General features: G+C 39.0%; 1 protein-coding gene across 2 annotated transcripts in view; it reads right to left on the bottom strand.

Moving 5' to 3' along the window:
• Positions 1 to 21,425, bottom strand: part of SAMD4A (sterile alpha motif domain containing 4A) — a 150,514-nt gene that overhangs the window by 10,318 nt on the left and 118,771 nt on the right. For both annotated transcript variants that reach the window (XM_081329332.1, XM_081329333.1), the window contains 8 exons: positions 20,827 to 20,936; positions 19,704 to 19,790; positions 16,259 to 16,553; positions 12,646 to 12,731; positions 7,901 to 8,019; positions 7,085 to 7,286; positions 3,306 to 3,432; positions 112 to 195 (listed from right to left, as the gene is read on the bottom strand). In XM_081329332.1, coding sequence (XP_081185458.1) covers positions 112 to 195; positions 3,306 to 3,432; positions 7,085 to 7,286; positions 7,901 to 8,019; positions 12,646 to 12,731; positions 16,259 to 16,553; positions 19,704 to 19,790; positions 20,827 to 20,936 — 1,110 coding nt within the window. The remainder of the gene's footprint in view (positions 1 to 111; positions 196 to 3,305; positions 3,433 to 7,084; positions 7,287 to 7,900; positions 8,020 to 12,645; positions 12,732 to 16,258; positions 16,554 to 19,703; positions 19,791 to 20,826; positions 20,937 to 21,425) is intronic.

Raw genomic sequence — 21,425 nt, 5'->3', positions numbered from 1 at the left:
ATTAGCCAAGTAGCAAAAGTCTGAGCTTTGGGGTTCACAGTATCAGAAAGGCTTGATGCAATTTTAATCTGAGCGTAAAAGAGAGAAGAAAAAATATATAATAGCTTTTACCTCCTAGGGCATGTTCAGTCATACTGAGGCACAAGGACTCCAGCCTATTATTGATATCAGGTTCTGTCACTGGGACCGGGAACTCTGCAAAGATAATGAGAGGACTAAATACAGCAGATGAGAACTGCTACTACTACTTGAAAGGTTTTTCCTCTAGCTAAACACAACTTTACGGTATAGCTATTGCAAGGTGTGATTATTATTATTATTTTAAGCGAAAAAAGGACTTTCTCCCTTTAGGCTTAATGGAAGTTCTCTCGATTCTTCTAGATAATTTTGAAGCAATCTGAAGATGGTATAACCCCACCAGCAAGGGACGATTAACTCTAGCCAAGGAGATGTACAATAACGTTTCAATTCCTTGCAATACCTATGTTTACTGAAGATGCAAATTAAGACAGAAGACAACAATATAATATGGAGAAAGATGCACAATCGGGCACAGAAGCAGATGGATGAATAAAACATACACTTTCAACTTTTTAAATGAAGTTCGGAACAAGTTGTGCTTTTGTTCATGGGGTTCACAGAGACTGAGCCAATTTGATGCCACTCTGACTCTTACATTGCTCACAATACTTGACATCTTACAATGAGATCCTTCTCCATAATTCATCATTCAAATCTCCTGTTACAAAAAGCTACAAGCTGGTTGCTCCATAGCCCTGAACTTTTAGCATATTCCCAGGATATGGTAAGTCAAAATGAGGTTTATTTCATTCTGACTTCATTCTGTGTAACCCCCAGCCATTATGGATTCTAAATGATACCATAAGTTGTTTATTTACGTGTAATTTGTTAGCATGCTGCATGACATCTGCAAATCACTATTTCAGCTTAATGTGATTTATGAACCCAGCTAAGTGAGACTTAATAAAATAAGGTTGGTTTATTTATGGTAAATAACTGATGATTTAACATAATATTCCCTGTAAATATCTCCATTTATTTCAACAGAAACAATTAAAGAGGGTGAAACCCAGCAACAACTTTTGGGAATCAAAATGATTTTCTCTAGAACTAATTCTTGAAGAGGATTTGTTGCCTGGCAGGGTTTTGGCCCTTCCATCAGCATTTTTATAGGTATAGCTCTATAAGTAAATAATATATGAATTTATTCCCATCTCACCTAGAGGCAATTCTAGGTGGCTTGCAACCAAATAAATTGATAAAAACATTAAACATGATAAAAATTAAAATATAAATATTAACAAACTAATACTGTGCCAGAATCTGTACATAAAGTCCTTGACTTACAACATTTGCTTAGTGACCGCCTGAAGTAGCAGTGGTACTGAAAAAAGTGACTTATGATCATTTTCACACCTACAACTGATGCAGGAAGCCCCAGGATCATGGGATAAAAATTGAGAGGCCTGGCAACTGGCATGCCTTTATGATGGCTGCAGAGTGCCGTGTGTGTGTGTGTGTGTGTGTGTGTGTGTGTGTGTGTGTGTGATGTGATCACCTTTTGTGACCTTTTGACCAGCAAAGTCAATGGGAAATCCAGATCAGTTAGCAATTAACTAAGAACAGTTACTTAACAATTGCAGTGATTCACTTAACAACTCTGGCAAGAAAGGTCATAAAATGAGGCAAAACTCGCTTAACAACTGCTTTGCTTAGCAATGGAGATTTGGGGCTCAATTAGTGGTCATAAGTCGAGGACTAACCTGCATTGCAATTTCTAAGGTTTCTTTTCCCATGAATTAGGCTTCTGTTTTTCTATCTTATTTTCAAGATGCTTGAGAATTTCTTTCGAATTTCTCCAAAGGGTGTTTAACTGGGTTCTTGGAAGGGACAGTAATATTATTTGTTGGCATTATTTTCTATTATCCCTCTTCCTACCATTTTAAGGTCTCCCTCACTACCCACCTTTCCCAATCTGAAAAAACTCCATGGAAGAAGCTCCCTCATGAAGTTTTCCTAGAGGATTTAAAGGAAAAATAGGAAGTCACTGGGATGGCTCCTATCTGTTGGCCATCCCATAACTAGGTTCAAGAACACCGTAGTTCACTCAGAAAATTTCATCAAAATGCTCAGTTTGTGTGCAATAAATTCAATGAAATTTTGTTTCATCAAAGTAAATAGGAACTGATTAAAAAAAAAAACACCTCTCAAGATAATTTTCCTGCACTACACTAAAAATAACCGCTATACGAATCATGACCAATGACTATTAGTCCAGAGTTCAATGGTGGTTTATTTTCCAGTTCAAGGGGAAATTGTTGTTGTTAGTTGCGAAGTCGTGTCCGACCCATCGCGACCCCATGGACAACGTTCCTCCAGGCCTTCCTGTCCTCCACCATCCTCCGGAGTCCACTCAAGCTCACACCCACTGCTTCAGTGACTCCATCCAGCCACCTCATTCTCTGTCGTCCCCTTCTTCTCTTGCCCTCAATCTTTCCCAGCATTAGGCTCTTCTCCAGTGAGTCCTTCCTTCTCATTAGGTGGCCAAAGTATTTGAGTTTTAGCTTCAGGATCTGGCCTTCTAAAGAGCAGTCAGGGTTGATCTCCTCTAGGACTGACCGGTTTGATCGCCTTGCAGTCCAAGGGACTCGCAGGAGTCTTCTCCAGCACCATAGTTCAAAGGCTTCAATTCTTTGGCGCTCAGCCTTTCTTATGGTCCAGCTTTCACTGCCATACATTGCAACTGGGAAGACCATAGCCTTGACTATACGCACTTTTGTTGACAGGGTGATGTCTCTGCTTTTTAGTGTGCTGTCTAGATTTGCCATGGCTTTCCTCCCCAGGGGCAAACGTCTTTTAATTTCTTGGCTACAGTCCCCATCTGCAGTGATCTTGGAGCCCAGGAAAATAAAATCTGTCACTACCTCCATTTCTTCCCCATCTATTTGCCAGGAATTGAGAGGGCCGGATGCCATGATCTTGGTTTTCTTAATGTTAAGTTTCAACCCAAGTTTTGCACTCTCCTTCTTCACTCGCAACAAGAGGCTCTTTAGTTCCTCTTCACTTTCTGCCATTAGAGTGGTATCATCTGCCAAGGGGAAATTACTTATTTCTAATTCAATCTGACACAAAATGTGGGGTGGGGGAGAGTTCACCTCTTGCCAAATAATTACTCTCAAAGATCTTCCCAAAGGAATTGTTAACAAGCCATACTTTTCACACGTCCATCACTCTTTCAGGGGGAACATAAGAGGGTGAGAAAGAAGGAAACCGATCAGACTTACCAGGTTGCTGAAACATAAGCATTGTCTGAGGAGAGGTGTGGACAGGCAGTGAACGGGTCCTCTGCACAGAACTATGGCTTCGGCTGGGCATACTGTTACTTCCTCCTGGATTTGCAAACCAAAGATTCTATGGAAAGACAACAGACCAGGAGTTGTTAAAAGAAGGCAAGTCATAAATGCAGGGACCCTAGCAGCATTACAATCCCTAGAATTATACCAGAAGGCTAATTTGCTGGTGTGTCAGATTTCATCAGGAAAGGGACAATTGCCCCGATTTTGGAAAGGGGGCAGCAAAACATTTCACTTCAGGAACTCTTCCTGCTTCAAATGCATTTGTCCATACAGGTAGTCCTTAACTTACAACCATTCATTTATGACTGTTTGAAATTACAACAGCACTGAAAAAAGTAATTTACAACCGGACCTCACATTGATGACTGTTGCAGCATCCCTCACAGTAACATGATCAAAATCCGGACACTTGACAACTGGCATAGGTTTATGACGGATGCAGCATGTGGTCACCCTTTGCAACCTTCCCAGCCAGCTTCCAACAAGCAAAACCAATGGAAGAAGCCGGATTCACTTAATGACCACCAGATTCACCCAACAACTGCAGCAATCCATTTAGCAACCATGACAACAATGTCATAAAGTTGGGCATGACTCATCAAGGACTGCCTTGCTTAGCAATGGAAATTCTGGTCCCAGTTGTGGTCATTAATCAAGGACTACCTATGATTGATTTGATTATCTGCTTATGAACAATTTCAATGATATCTGGTTGGACCACACTGAAGAACTACGAGTGCTGCTCCCACCATCGGCTCTTGACTTCATTCTCTAGTAGGGCATCTTTTTTAACTTTGAGTCTGGGACAAAAATAGACAGAGGAAATTGAGGCCCTGGATCACCTCCACTCCCTCACTCCTTATATTATCCTTGATTGTTTTCCCAGACCGTAGCTCAAGATGGTTGGAGCCCTTTGTTGGATGCGTTTTTGTCTATGTTTTTGCATAAAGTAAACTGGATCCCATCTTGCTTAGTACAGAATTGTGCTTTTATGGTTGATTATATTGTAAGTTGCCAGGGTTGATTTAACAGTTAGGCGGCAGCTAAACTGAATTAAATAATAAATCAACTGATCATATTCAGGTTTAGCATATTGAGTGCTATGGACTGGCTTCTTTTGAGTGTGTATGAATGCTATCCACATGATTGATCCAATGGATTCTTTTGAATATGTGTGAATGCTATCCACACTATGAATCCAAGGCTTCCTTTGAGTATGTGTAAATGCTAAATCACACTATGACACAGTAACCCTATAGGAATGAATTTGAGTAAACCTTTAGCTCCATTCTTGTTCACCTCCTAGGGAGGAAACTGGAAGATTTTACAATTTTCAAGTTAAGTAACCTACTAGATTCAGCCTGACAAGAGAATAACAGCCAGTCTTAAATGTACTTAGGAAGATAAACTTATAATTAGCCATGGTTTGACATTTATTTTGTCTCCTAAACCATAATTAGTACTAGTCTCAATCTATCTGGGATCAAGTATAATATAACCAGACTTGATCAAATGAAATCTTCCAATTTCCTCATGGATGGGCTAGAAAGGAAAGGTTGAAGGCAAGGGGATAAAGCACGCTAATTTGTAATACCAACATAATTTAATATTGTATGTGAACCAGGCCACTCTTCAATGCACCAACTTGCAACTATAATTCACACAATTGCTTGTATTTCTTCTATACAATTTCAATTTAACCTATCAAACGCTGCATTTGCTTTTTGATCAGGCCAGACTAAGACCATCAATCCCTACAGTCTCTCCTGCACTCAAAGCATTTTATTTTTCCTCCCTCAGCAATCCTCATCCCCTTTACAGGACCTCTTTGCAGCACTGAAGACAGTGAAAACAGGAAATGCCTGCAGACTATTTTGGCCAGCACAATCTCTTTCATTTTTCATTTTTAAACTGAAAATTCAGTGTAAGAGTGTTCAGTTTAGTCCAAGAAGGAAACTGGAAAGAGAGTAACAAAGGAACTTTAGGTGAGTGATAATTTTTCTTTTCCATAAAAGAAAAAAAAATCATACTCTGAATCATACACATATAGAGGTTGCCTTGTGATTTTAGACCAGCTTTTCCTCAAATGGACAAACGCACATGTGCAGGGATTACAGTATAATTCCCAAGACTTGGAATTCTGGCAGTTAAAAATCCCTTTTTCTGGAGAGTGACATCTTTGGAAAGACAGCTTTTAGATTAAAGACTATCAGTTTTTAACAACTGCCTGCCAGATGTTCCCCAAAAAACAGTATCATGGCAATGAAATGGATGCACATTTCTTTCAGCATTGACCTTTGCAAGACGTCTCCAATATCTCAGGAGTTGCCACAAAGAAGAGGAAGTCAAGCTATTCTCCAAAGCACCTGAAGGCAAGACAAGAAGCAACGGATGGAAACTAATCAAAGAGAGAAGCAACCTAGAACTAAGGAGAAACTTCCTGACAGTTGGAACAATTAATCAGTGGAACAAATTGCCTCCAGAAGTGGTGACTGCTCCAACACTGGAAGTTTTTAAGAAGAGACTGGATAACCATTTATCTGAGATGGTATAGGGTTTCCTGTCTGAGCAGGGGGTTGGACTAGATGACCTCCAAGGTCCCTTCTAACATCATCATCATCATCATCATCATCATCATCATTATTATTATTATTATTATTATTATTATTATTATTATTATTATTATTATTATTATTAGATATACAAATAGTTCTCAACTTATGGCTGCAACTGGAACCAGAATTTCCATTGCTAAGTAAGGTGTGCCCAATTCTATGGCATTTTTCCCACAATTGTTAAGCAAATCAATGCAGTGATAAGTAAATCACATAGTTGTAAAGAGAACCCAGTTTTCCGCATTGACCCAAAGGTGCTTTTCCAAAAGGCAACTGGACTTCCTTATTTTTTCCCTTGAAAACATTTTGCTTCTCATCCAAGAAGCTTCTTCAGTTCTGAATTGAACTGAAGAAGCTTCTTGGATGGGAAGCGAAATGCTTTTAAGAAAAAAAAACCAAGCAAGTCCACTTGCCTTTTGTAAAAGCACCTTTGGGACAACCATGACCTTGGCGATTGAGAATCTCCATAGACACTTTCCCCATTGACTTTGCCAGCTGGGAAGGTGGTAAATGGCAATCACATGAACCCAGGATGCTGCAGACATTGTAAATACATTCCAGTTGCCAAGAACCCAGATTCTGATCAAGTGACCATTGGGGATGTTGCAATGGCCTTAAGTGCAAGGTCATAAATCACTTTTTTATGCCACTGTAACTTCAAACAGTCACTAAATGAATGGCTGTAAGTTGAAGATTACCTGTACTACATTTTGAACTGAATGTTTATAAAACAGGCAGTTTGTTTAGTTAACACGGCGGGATGCCTCTTTGCAGAGTTAACCGGCACAGATCTGTAAAAATCCTTTCTGAAATTATCAAAATTAGTGATTATCTCTACACCTTGCGGCAGCAAAACTTGTTAAATTAATTCCACGTAACGTTTATTTAGATAATGTTTCAGTTCAGTAACAGAAAATCCCAAGAGGGCCAGTAACAACATTGGATGAATCTGTACTGAGGTTTTCACTGAGGGGTGATCCAGCCACCTCACTTCTGAAATAGTTCTCTCTAGTTTGCACTAAACTTTTCTATCTCATTTTATCACAGGCCCTGTGGTTTTGAGGAATCATCCACAAGTTGATGGATACCCACCTGTCTTCCTTGCTTTAAGATAGTGGGGTTGGCAGCTCCATTGCGCTGGCTGGATCCTAGGAGGCCACTGGGACCCAAAAGCCCCAGCCGTGTAGTGGGGAGATTTCGAGAGGGAATTTGGAATTGCCGTGGGTTTCTTCTGCTCATTCCTGCACCTGCAGATCCAGCTGTCGGTAAGGAGTTTGACTGGCCAAAACCTCGGCTAAGAAAAAAAGATCAGACAAATCCAAGTCAATGCAATTCACCTTCTGTATTACAAACTCCAAACAGACAACTCAGTCATGATAAATATACAAACTTGGTTAAAGTGTCCTAATCTCCCTCTTTCTAAGGGGAGCCTTGAAGCTAAAGATCTTGCACGTTGTCTATGGACATGGCAAACTCACTTTAAAATGCTGTAATTAAATAAGGCTTCACAGAATTACAGAACTATTTTAGAGCTTTGCACTGAAATGACCAAAATAAATAAATCACTGCAAATAATTTAATTTGAACTAAAGCGACATTCTTGTTGAGAATCTGGAAATTAATAATTTTGTATGTGTGATTTCTTCCAACTCCTACCCTGTCACTTGATTACAAATTGCTCAACCCACCACAGTTTCCAGGCACAGTGGAAGTGTAAAAGTTGCTAGGCTGGATTAGGCTTGTTCCTGGGCAACTGCGAGCCTTGATTTTTTTCCCCTCCTAGATCCAAGGGGTGTGCCTCCCACCCACTGGCCCTCTAGGCCTAGCCCCACAGCATGAACACAGCCAACCCTCTATAGCATTGGCACTCCCAGGAGTTGAGTCTGCAGGACGAAGCCCCAATCTTACGTTCTTTGCTGCCGGTATCCCGAGAGGTCTAAGATGGATTTACGAGGGAAAGACCTGAACAGTTTTTGCACCTGCTGTTTCCATGACAACAGTCTTTTCTTCTGTGTCTCGGTAAATGCCTGCCCAAGAGAGGGAGTTATGGGAGGGTGGAGGGAAGGGAAAAGGGGGTAAACATTCAAAATAAAATAATGATTAGAAGAAAAAGTCACAAGTGATCTTCACCATCATCATTAGGATGACTGGCTTATTAGTAAAAACATTTCACTAGTGAGGAGAACACAATACCTTGTTAGAGGCAACCACTGTACTCAAACAGCAAGTTTTACACTCAAGAGTCTGAATTTATATTTTTCAGTACAACTAAATTATGCTTTGTAGAAAGACTAATTGAGCCACAGACATTTCTGCATTTTAGCATCACTGAGATGAATCCCCACAGGCCAATGCTGTGAATTTGAATAATTTTGCGATCCTCATGTCATTCTATGGAGGGGCTGTGAAATAGCTTCTCCCCAAGTTTCAAACGCTATTACTGCTCTTTCCAAGTGCAAGTTGCCAAGCACCATTTCATGTGGATTCACTAGCAGCAAACATTTCAGGGTTTTCATGGGATCAACATTTCAAAAACACTGGTCTCATGTCAGCCATAATGTAACTTGTCTCTATTTGGCTTAGCGTGATGAAAGAAGTTGGAAGGCACACTCTAGCCTAGACCAGGGTTGGCCCCTACTCAGTGCAGGAATCCAGATTTAAGTATTCCCAAAAGATGGCTGTCTAGTCCCAGCTTGACATGACACTGGGGTTGAGCATCATCTCTCTGGGAACTAGCTCACCACTAACATCTTCTTATTGTTAACCAATTAACAATAAGATGTTAGTGATGAACCAATTCCCAGAGAGATGATGGGATATGCCATCAAGTCAGTGTCAACCCTTAACAACCACACAAATTGATCTGTCCCAAGTTGACCCATCAGGCTTTCCAACAGTGCACCCACTGCCACTGTGGTCAAGTCCATTCACTTGGAACTGGTTGTCTTCTTTTTCTTTTCATCTTTCCTGGCATTATAGATTTCTCAAAAAAAGCCAAGTCTTCACAAAATGGGTCCAAATTATAATATCTTGACCCTGTTCATTTTGCCTCAAGCAAATACTCAAGATTGATTTACCTGTGACCCCTCTGCTTTCTAAGCTAACCATGGTATTCTCAGAAGTCTTTTTATAACACCAACATTCAAAAGCATTAATACTCTATCTTATTTCTTTAAAGTCTAACTTTAGAGCAAAGTTCCCCAACCTTTCGGAGTTGGTGGCCCAGACTGGGAGGAAGAGGAAAAGAAGGGATAGTTTTGTGTGTGGGTGGGTGTAAATGCAAATGTTTCTGTGTGGGGGCTGTGCATGTGTGCACAGTCACGTGCACCGGTCAGCCATTCCTGCGCCCTGGTAGCCAATAGGCCGTGGCTCGGTAGTGGGTCATGAGCTACAGGTTGGGGACCCCTGCTTAGAGGACAATTATAAATTTTGGGATTCCCATTTTTCTAAGGAGATTTCACAGGTTGACATGGTCAACGCAACCAAAGGCTTTTCTATTATATTTTCTATTCTATTCTCTGGTTTTCTCATTTACCCAGTCTGCATATTTTTCATGTTCCTTTGCATTTTCTAAAACCGGTTTGAACATCTGGCATCTCACTTTCCATGAAGGATACCAATCTATGTTACACATCTCTATGCATTATTTTGTTAGCATATGAAATTAAGGACATTTATAGAATAGTTTGCACATACTGTTAAAACTCCTGGGGTACGTTTTCCAATCTATTGGCCATTGCGTTATTGTTCAGATCTGCTAATATGGTTTGGTTAGAATCTTTCTTCCGTTGCTTGCCATATCTCTCTAAATATTTTATTAATTTCTGTAGCCTTCTGACTTGGTAATGACCAAGGTGTTCATTTAATTTCATCTTACTGTATTAGAAATTCTTGTAAATAGGGATGATATTTTAAGGAATCTCTCTTGTACAGAATTTTAGCATACTCCTTCCAACTTTGTTTGATCTTCTTGAATTCAGTTGCTATTTGTCCATTGGTGTCTTTTTAGCAAATCAATGCAAAGTTGGAACTTCTTTCTAAATTTGGGGATCGTTCGGGTATTATTTGTCTGTGTCTGTTTTCATTTTTGATGTCTTTCCAGATTTCACTGCAATACTGTTTCTTGTCTTTTTAATAGCTCTCTGAAATTCTTTTCAATGTTCCTTCCTACAATTTTTGTCTTTCTTGGCTCTGGCTTCTCTTCTTGGCAATTTTCACTGTTTGTTCTGACATCCAGCTTGCTTTCGTCTGTTTCTTGGTCTTTGGCATTTTCTATTCACTTTTAACTTTAACAACATCTTTGATTTTATACCACAGTTTCTCTGATTCCCTGTAAATGGTTCAAGACTTTAAAGCAATTCTCAATGTTCTCTTTGAAAATTGTGTGTATATGCTCAAGATATATCCTGGAAACTGACTGACTTTCTGTTTTAGCTTGAACTGGAACTTGCATATGAGCAATTCATGATCCATTGCTATTATAAGTGACCTCCTCCACCTACTTGTATCAATCATATAATTTAATTTCTCTGTATTCCATGTATTGCCCATGTCCATGTCTAGATTCTTTGAAGACTGGGTTAGAAATCAGGAAATAATTGGGTTGGCAGAAACCACTATATCATTTCTGTATCAACTATCTATTTTTTTCCTTTCTACTTCCAACTTTGGCACTGCACTCTTCAACCATAAGCACCACATCTTGTTTGCATGTTCAGTCCATTTCAGATTGAATGTTCCTATTATTAAAAAATTCTTGTTCCTAACAATCAACTGGAATCTGCCTTCTTGCAACTTATCATTATTGCATCTCTTGCATTTTGGAACAACAGATGACAAAACTTTGCCTTCTTCTACTATTTCTTCTGTAATTTCAGTTACGTGAAGTATGCTATCATCTCTCTTAACCAATCTTTCCTTCTGGAGGCTAAACATCTCCTGCCCTTCCAATCTTTTTTCATAGGACTTAAAATTAATTATTATCATTATCTTTGTTGAACTTGTTTACTTTTGAATCTTTTTTTAAGTTTAATTAAGAAATTGTGGTTAAATAAATCATAGCTTTGTTTGCTTTCCTCACTAGGGCCAAGAAAGGGCCAGGTGGAATAAATATTATTACACTATCATAAAAAGAGTCCCAAAGGTGCTTTTTCACAAGGCAACTGGACTTCTTTTCTCTTTGAAGATATTTCATTTCTCATCCAAGAAGATTCTTCTGCTCTGACTGGATGGTGGGGAATGGAAGGATTTATACTCCTTGCAGACAGCTGGTCATTTGCATTCTTTTAGAGAGTCATTGATGCCACCTGGAGGCTTAACTGTGTCATCAGGATCACAGCTAAGGGCGGCTTACTGCTAAGCTTGTAAGCCGCCCTGAGTCTTCGGAGAAGGGCGGGATATAAATGGAATTAAAATTAAAAAAAAATAAAATAAACTTGAGTAGTGCAAACGGGTGTGGAGCCTTCTTGGAACTGTTGAAAGGACTGTGTTGTAGACTGGAGATAGATGATGTCCTATCCCTCCCTCTATGTTGAGAGAGGGCTGTTCAGTTTTGACATAAATTCACCACCATCCAGTCAAAGCTGAAGAAGCTTCTTGGAAGAGAAGTGAAACATCTTCAAAGAGAAAAAAGAAAGTTCAGTTGCCTCGTGAAAAAAGCACCTTTGGGACAACCATGATCTGGATGGCTAAGAATATCCATAGACATATCGTAAAATGACAGATTTGGTCAGACTGCACCAGACTGGCAAACATTTGTGGGGAGAATGAAAGTAGCACTTCAAAAGAGATTGGACTGAAACAAATCAGTTCCCTTAATTGTCAGCTCCATCTATATTTAAACTGTAAGCCTGGGCAAAGATGAGAGCAAAAACCCCAATACAATCCATTTGCTTTGAGGTGAGGTGATGATAGGGAGCTAAAGTTGACCAGTTAAGTGATCATTTGGTTTATAGTACTCCAGATGTTATGAAATCTCTCTTCAATGCCAGATGCCATTGAATAGCTGGCTATAAATGCTAACTGTTACTTTGAAGTTTTCTGGAAGCTAGAAAGCAATGTGTAGTTCAGGAATGCCAAAATTGGAGAAGAGAAATTGCAGCATAGAGGGAGGTCCAAGTGTGACCACAGACAAAGAACAGGGCAACAACATTTGACTTATGCAAGATCATTATTAACTGAGGGGAAGGGAATAAACTCCAGAGTATTTAGAACCATATAAGGAAAATGTTTGCCAATTGTAATTGCAAATTAATAGCAATTATACTCAGAGGTGTTTCTTTCATTAGTCTGTTTATTGTAAAGCAAAAGCTTTCTAACATCATTTTATTAACAGAGAAGCAAAGAACCAGAAAGGATCCTTAGAAATCATATACTCCATTTCCCCACTTAATTATGACTGCCATTTAATACTGTATTTATAATAACTGGCAATGGGTTTTTATTGATTTGTATTAAGACTCTTCCCAATATTACCTGGCTGGGCACGACTTTAGAGCAGAGAAACTATCACTAAGCCACACCCATGCCAATATTAATCCTCAAATGGTCATATTTGCATATCTAGGAAATCCAGCAAATCTCTTTAAGAAATGGAAAGAGAACAAGAGCTTGCAAATCTCCCTCCGTTTCCATGGCCCCCTAAAATTACTCACCTCATGAATTAGGCATTTATCTATGAGTTGTAGATAGGAGCTTATATTCTCCTCGTCAGGCCTGGAGACAAGGAGCTGAGTACAAACTGCAAAATAACAACAACATCATCAACAACATAACTTTGAATTTAATGAGAAGAATGGACTCAAACCACCCTTAATGGGACACTGATGCCTTTTTCAATTTTGTTCCATCCTTTGCTTTCTGTTACTTGTGGTGTCAACCTGGTAGATCTAGTTATAAAAAGGAAGCTGCTGGGCCTCCTGCTTCTCCAGCTCCAGTATGGAAAATACAATCAAATGCATTTTTATAATATTTTATTGTTATTATCATTTTACATTAGTATTACAATAAAATAGTATAAGTAAAATAAAAAATATAATAAAAATTTGCTGCTTCATACTGAATCACATTGGATTCATAGAGAGCAAACTTTGATATCTGGATTAGTCCGCCATAATACAGTACCCTTGAGATGACATAATTTATTTATTTATATCCTGCCTTTATTATTTTTATAAGTAACTGAAGGTGGTGAACATAACTAAAGCTCCTTAGTTTATTTTTCCAGAACAACCACCCTGTGAGGTGGGCTGGGCTGAGAGAAAGTGACTGGCTCATGGTCACCCAGTCAGCTTTTATGCCTAAGGCGAGACTAGAACTCAGTGACTCCTGGTTTCTAGCCTGGTATTTTAACCACTAGACTAAACAGCTACAAGTTCAAACATTCCCAGTCAGCAAAGCAATTGAGCAAACTGACCAGGAATGAAAGAAGATGTAATTCAGCACATCTTGACGGCTCAGTTGCTCCAAGGTCTTAAAAGTCCAATATTTGTCAACAATAGGTATTAAAGTCTGATTGTCAAAGACTTTGCACTTAAGTGTCTTTACTACAGTTCTGGCATTCCTAAGGATGATGCAGTTCATGGTCTCAATTAGATCAGCTTTCTTCCTCCAGACTCCACCCAGCATTTGTTATGTCAGTAAGTCATTGCATATGTAGCCAGAACAATTTTTCTGGAGATTTCAGTTTATTCAGCACTTTTTAATCTTTTGAGTGTATTGACTTATTATTTCTAATGGAACATCATGGCTATCTGAAATTTATATTTGGGAATAGCTATCCAAATGCACTGGTTGGACCATATTTGGAATTTCATGCTTGGTTTTGGGCAATACACTTAAAAGAGTAACAAAAGCCAGAAAAAAAATTCAGTTATCAGGATGACAGAATCCAAACACTGTGAGGAATTATCAAAGAAGCTGGGTAATTTAGCTTACAAAGCTTTACAAATATCTAAAAAGCTGTCATGTGCAAGAAAGGGCAGATTTGTTCTTTGTTGAAACCAAGGAAGCGAACAAACCAAGGATGGTGAGTTAAATCAAAAGAAATAAGATTCAGGCTGAGCAGTAAGAGGTAAATTCCTCACCATGAGCTGTAAAGCAGCAGAGAACAGTCTGCCGAGAGCAGTGCTTCCGAACCTCAGCAACTTTAAGGTACATGGACTTCAATTCCCAGAATTCCACCGTCAGCATGGATTGAGAAAATCTGGAAGTTGAAGCCCGTATATCTTAAAGTTATTAAGGTTCAGAAACACTAGTGGACTCCCCCTCGCTGCACATCTTCAAAAGTGTGACTGAATGGCTGAATGGCCACCTGTCACGGATGGTTTAGTAGATCCATACAATGTAGTGAATAGCACAGAATGACCTTAAGTTGAAAGACTGTTCCAACTCAGTGTATTCTATAATTCCATGGAAAATTCTGCTATTTGAGAAACTGATTCAGGATCTGTTTATATGCAAAACATATGTTCTACAAGCCACTTATACTTTGAATTCAAACAACTCCAAACACAGCTGAATTTGGAGTCAATTTTAGTTGCAAATGTCCTGGACCGATGGTTTGTGCCTCTATTAGATGCTGCTGTTGCTGCAACTCTGGAAGGAGGCAATATCAATGTGTGAGAATGCAGTTTGATTGGTAGGGAATATAAATCACAGCAAATGTATATAGCAATTGCATTTTGGATAAATGGGGACAGAAGGAGAAACAGAACCAGGAGGAAAAGGAGAAGAGAAAGTGAAAGAATGTTCATATACAGGTAGCCCTTGACTTATGATCACAATTAAGACCAGGATTTATGTTGCTAAGTGAGAAATTTGTTAAGTGAGTTTTACGATTTTTCTTGCCGCATTTTGTTAAGTGAATCACTGCAGTTGTTAAATTAGTAACATGGCTGTTGGGTGAATCTGGTTTCCCCATTGACTTTGCTTGTCAGAAGGTCATAAAAAATGATCACATGACCCTGGGAAACTGCAACCATCATAAATATGAACCGGCTGTCAAACATCCGAATGTAAATCACATGACCATGGGGATGGTGCAACCATCATAAGTGTGAAAAATAGTCAAAAGTCACTATTTTCAGTGCCGTTGTAACTTCAGTCAAGGACTTCCTGTACAGCAGATAAAGCAGAGTGAAGGTACAATAATACGCAAAACAAAATACAAAAATGAAAACTGGAGCCTATATTTAAACTTATGATATTAAAGTTATTACATGGATCTGAGAAGGAGAATTTCCTAATACCTAATTCTATTAGATCATGTTTTTCCAAGTGAAGGATTATTGTTATTTTGGTATGTAAGGTGCTGCATTCCAAATAATAATTGACAGAAGAAGCCCTCACAAAAACTGTAATCAATTTACAATAAACTTAAATCAACTTGAATGGGTCACAACAGATGGCAGCTGATCTTGAATGATACTGCAAAAGATGAGCAATATGAACTCCTATATTCTTAGACAGAAGCACACCAGGAAATAGAGTAAATAGACAATTAAAAAAAATCTCAGAAAAGGCAGTAGAAAACCAGTTCTGGGTTACATGTGAAGAGGTTCTCAAACATTATGGTAAAATCAGGCATATAGGGGATCAGAAGGGAGCCAAATGCTGGCTGTATCCCCACTTTTGATCTTGTAGGTCAAACCTAGGCATTTCAAAGCCTGTGGGCCCGTGGGTGGTTCCAGTCCAGCCTGTGGCATTGGCAGTGGGAGTCGGGTGGAGGGGGCGGGATGTCAGAGAAGCGCCAGTGTGTGTGTGTGTGTGTGTGTGTGTGTGTGTGTGTGTGTGTGTGTGTGTGTGTGTTGGGAGCAGGTAGAATCGAGAGGCTCAAAGCACCCCTGCAGAACAGTCCCATGCGGCCTCTTGGGAAAATGAATCACCCACCCTTGTTCTAGGCCTTGCCATAATGGATGGTTCTGGGCTGTCTGGTTGCACAGGATTCCGGAAAAGCAGGTTGAGCCCTTCTGCATTAGTTCCTCATTGCCCAGTTCTCTGTAGCAGTGCTAAGGCCAGTATGATTGTGGAGCCACCTTTTTGGTTTCGCTTTGCTCCAATTCTTCACACTTTGCTCTTCCAGTCAACTGGAATTTTCTTTTAATAAGTTGTTTATTAGAGGTAAGCCATCCAGAGTCCTTTGGATCAGGCAGCCTATACATTAATTAGTTAACTAAATAAGGAGTCCCTGGGCTCCTCCTGGCTAATGAATGATAACTTGTATCAGGCACAACTGGACCATGAATAAAAAGCAAACATGCTGCTCACCTTTTCCCATCACTTTAGTAAACTGTCCTGGGATGTCCCCTTCTGGCAAAGGGACACCTCCAGATTCCCCCTCACAACCGGGTAAGGTGTGATGCTGCATTCCTCCTGAGGCAGAGTCCTTGCAATCCAACCTTGGGTTGTCTGAGCCAATCAGAGAAGTTGGTCGACGGAGCTGAGGATCCCGACTGTGCTCATCCACTGACAGGTTCCGAGAAGCGTATGCTTTGATTGGGGTAAGGATCATTTGGTGAAGCTCCTGCAATGGGAGGCGTAGATTGCCTCCTTCTAGGATATCCTGCAGATAGCAATACAGACCCAACCATGAGCATCTCAAATCCTGAAGTGTATCATCATGTCATAGTTTTGAGCCAGCATGAGTAGCAATGAAATATCAATAGAATTTGCGTAAGATGAATCAGAAAGACGACCCAAAGAAAAAACTTAATGAATGTTTAGCACCTGGCAAGTCAGCATGATATAAGACACTAAAAATGTTGATTTAGCTTTGGTTCATTGCAACCAACCATGACTTGCTTAATCACGGTTCGTAAAATAAATCAAAACTGGTTGGATTCAATGCTAAACCCTAAATAACACCCAGGGATAGGGCCTTCTCAGTGGGGGCGCCTGCCCTTTGGAACCAGCTGCCAGTGGAGCTGAGGACTGCCCCCAACCTCCGTTCATTCCGCCGGGGCCTGAAGATCTGGCTCTTCGAGCTCTCTGGCCCAGGCTGAGGATTAATTTATTTTAATTGGGGTTTTATTTATACAGGGATAAATTTAATCTTTTTAAACTTGGTTTTTTAACTTTTGTATTTTTGGTTTTTAATTACCCTGTAAACCGCCCTGAGTCCTCCGGGAAAGGGCGGTATATAAATGTAATAAAATAAATAAATAAATAAATAAATAACTGTTTATAAATAACCATCACTGAGTTTACACACCCATCTAAGCCAAAACTGTAACAAACATATGGTCTTAATTCTGGGAAATCTAGGTTCAAATCCTTGATCCTCCATATTGTTTACTATTTTTTAGCCAAATCTAGAATAAATTGATGTGAGGATTGATGAAAGTCAATGTAAATTAACTCACTAATAACAGATGGCTGTCTAGCTTCTGAAAGATTGAGAGCAATAGAAGAAGGGGACGACAGAGAATGAGGTGGCTGGATGGAGTCACTGAAGCAGTAGGCGTGAGCTTTAAATGGACTCCAGAAGATGGTAGAGGACAGGAAGGCCTGGAGGAACGTTGTCCATGGGGTCACGATGGGTCGGACACGACTTCGCAGGTAACAACAACAACAAGTCTAGCTTCTACTTGAGCACATCTAGTGTCTCCATCAATAATTTGTATGTGGCTCTTACTCTTACTTAGAAGATTTTCCCAAGGTTCAATTACAAATAATTTTGACATATTTATATACTGAGTTGCAATCTAGAAATTAGCAGTGATTTTTGTTAGGAAGGTTGAAGATAATAGAACTTATCAACTTCGTACAATTATAGTTCCCAGCCGCTACTGGAAGAAACCATGACATTGGACCTCCAGTAAGAGTATAAGATCAAAGGTCCATCTACATTAACATCCTGTTTCCAACACAGACAGCTTCCATGTAAACAGGTGATAATTTTTTCCTGTTTTCTGTTTCTGTATTCAAAGCTTACTGCTTGGATATGAAAATTCATTTTAGTATCAAAGTTAACAAAATAAAATTATTTAATTTAATAATATTAAGCCTATCTCCCAGCTTAAATATTTTGTCTTGAAAGAAACAAAAATACTTACAAAAAGCCATTGTTATAGCTACCTTTCTTTTTATACAATTTAGTAAGCAAACCTCTGTTTCTTACCAACAGCTCTAAACACTTCTGTAACATCCAATATTGCACCGTTCACACAGTTCCATTTATTCTTCACTGTTTTTCATGGGTCACGAGATGTGAATATTCAACTGGAGCCACAATGCTTACTTATAAAGTGACTAAACAGTGTGACATCTACTGGGGTTTATATCAGAAGTAGGAACAAGATTTCAATGGTGCAAAGTGGTACCCCTGCTGCATCCACACAGTATGTCAAAAGCCTGGAAGATATTGTGTGAAAAAGCTGACACTACATGAGATCTGATGCAAACCAGCTTAAAAAAATCTCTTTGAGATGTTGCAGAAACACTAGCAAGATTGTGAACATGTCACACAATGTTGTATGTTTCTGATAATCCCATACAAGATATGATGAGGTTTTTATGATTCTCTATGAGAACTCATGTGAGTGCCACTGTTAGCTTTTAGATGAAAATACACATTTTGAGAATAAGATTATGGAATTTCAAAAGAAGAGAGCCATTAAATGAATTGTCATAAATTAAGGTTTACCTGTAGTACTTATTAACCACTCCTAAGTTAACACCGAGGAGCATTCTTTCAGTGATGCCTATTCAGCATTAAACTCCACCTCTACTTAGATTTTTCTGAAAATTAATTTTTAAAAAATTGACCATGCTATTATCTTCATACAACATGCTTAACCTGGTAAAGATCTAACAACTGCAATCATACAGGCCAGTAATCTTGCTTCATAACCCTGGTTGACTGGTCTGTGGCTTGGGTATTGCATGGACCCCCAGAAATGGATCACTCTGGAATTATATCTCCTTCATGAGTTGTGCAGCTTCAACCCTAGTGAATCTCATAGACCTTGCTCTTGCTGGGTTGTTTGCTGTTAATCATTGTGAACTTTCCCTCCTGGTATGGCCATTTTTTCTTTTAATTGAATATACTGATGTAAGCCATGCTGAGTCATGTGTGAATAGTCACAGAAATACTGAATGAATGGACCAATGAATGAATCAATGAAGAAAAAATGTATGGTAGGTAGGAGGTAAGTAGGTACTGGGTGGATGGGTGGAAGGGAAGGAAGAAAGGAAGGAGGGAAGGAAGGAAGATTAGAACTCCTAAACCAAAAGTCAGTTGTGGGAAAGGAAGTGATTATGTTATACATAGCAATTGATCTGCACAGAGGTGGAGCAGTGGGCTAATGCCTCCTTAAGTAACACCAGCTGCCTGCAATTAGTGCAGGTTCGCATCCCACCAGGCTCAAGGTTGACTCAGACTTCCATCCTTCCGAGGTAGGTAAAATGAGGACCCAGATTGTTGGGGGCAATTAAGCTGACTTTGTAATAATGCCGCTTGGGGTGTGTGTGAAAGCCCTAACAAGCAGGCATATACATAGAATGAAGGCTACTGCTAAGCTTGTAAGCTGCCCTGAGTCTTCGGAGAAGGGCGGGATATAAATGGAATTAAAATAAATAAATAAATAAATAAATAAATAAATAAATAAATAAATATCGGCAAAGAGGTTCAGAGCATTAATTATCAATATATTTAGCTGAAGTAATAGTCAAACTCTTATCTGTTTTCAAAGAAAAAATGAAGACCACTCACTCTTTCCAAGGATTTGAGGAGATTCTGCCTCTCTTTTAGCTTTTGGATACTGATCACAATCTTATGCCTTGCACCTTTGGTAACGTTCTGCAACAGAGAAGTGGAACGACAATATTAGGACACATATACAAGGTATCACAGATGAGGAAGCACAGTTGATCACTCCAGACTAAAGCAACAAATATGGTGAGGTTCCAATAGGTCTTAGCCAATTAATTATTTAGATTAACATGGAGCCAGCATTATAACATTGGTGGATGCTAAATGTATAGATGTGTCAAAGCTGATAAAATTACTAAATTTTAAGAAAGTTTGCTAGATTCCAATTCTTATGAGAATGCTAACTCCTGCATTTGAGCAAATGATTTTACTGTTCATAGGTCAGAGTTTAGGTTGCAATCATTGCAATTTTGTTATAATTTAGATATCATAATTACCTACCAGATTTCAGACATTTGAGGCAGAGCCCTCTGGTATAGTATATTGTACCATGACTCCCAAGGCCTGAAAAAATTGCTGAATCTTTTAGATCAAGTCCAAATGCACCTAATCTAGATCTAATTGGTTCAAATCTTAATTATTTAATTCTTTAAAGAGAGATGGAAGCTTTTCATTCATCACACAAGATTTCTGTTCCAGAAGAAGAAAGAAAGATCAAAGAATTCCCCTATTTTCCCCCCAAAATACAATCTCGAATGAATGGTGGTCAGGGAGGAAAAAACAGAAGTGGTGGTTTTGTGGGATGAAAAAGGAACAGGTATCATCTGATCTATATTTCTATCAGCAAGAGCATTCGGAGTGGATGTTTATTCAGAGAACGCTCCCTCTGGTCAAAAGAAAAGACATTTTGCTCTAACCTAAATAAAAGCATTCCCTTATAGCCATAGGAGGAAATGAACCACTTAAAGCAGTACCAGTCATCAGTGAGGATAATGGTTCAGACTAAGAACATGTCTTGCCCCTTCAAATCTGGTATTTAATTATATAAGTATTTAGGCAGAATTAGTGCTAATAAGAAAGAGTGTTTAATCTGCTCTTAAATTGGATGATCATTAGATGATTAGGCAACAAATGGCCAAAACAACTCAGAAGCTAATTTTTTTAACTAGATAATCTAACATACTTGAGCCTCAAGCTGACATTCAGTCAAGGACATCATTTCATCATAGGTCATCTGGGAAAAAAGGGCAGCATACTTATGGAGACGCAGACTTTTGAGCCAGGCAGGAACATCTATATGTGGAATAGATAAATATGACAATTACACCTTAAAAGTAGCAGAGCAATAATTACGATAATCTGCTCCATAACCAGTTGCTTGGGCCAATGGCAAAAATTATTTTAAAAATTATAAATAAGTATACGAACAATTAACAAGAAGTAAAATTACACAAATAAACTGTAGTGAAAAGCTGATATATATATACACATACACACATATGTTAAGTGTTTGTTAAGTATTTAGAATACCTTGCTAGGCCCCAAACACGGGGCAAATCTTATTTCCTGTTTCAGCCTAACCCAAGGCCATCAACAGGCTGTAGTCACACAGTGACAGCTCATATTTGTGTAATTTTTTTTTGATTGCTAACAAAGAATTAAAGGGAGACTGATATAGCTATTTCAAAGTTTGAAATAGCTATCAGTCTCCCTTTAATTCTTTGTTAGCAATCCAAAAATTTTTTTACATACACACATATATATACATATATACATATACAA

The sequence above is a fragment of the Vipera berus genome (assembly GCF_964194415.1).
Source record: "Vipera berus genome assembly, chromosome: 1".
NCBI classification, from domain to species: domain Eukaryota; kingdom Metazoa; phylum Chordata; class Lepidosauria; order Squamata; family Viperidae; genus Vipera; species Vipera berus.
This window is presented reverse-complemented; position numbering and strand designations above follow the sequence as displayed.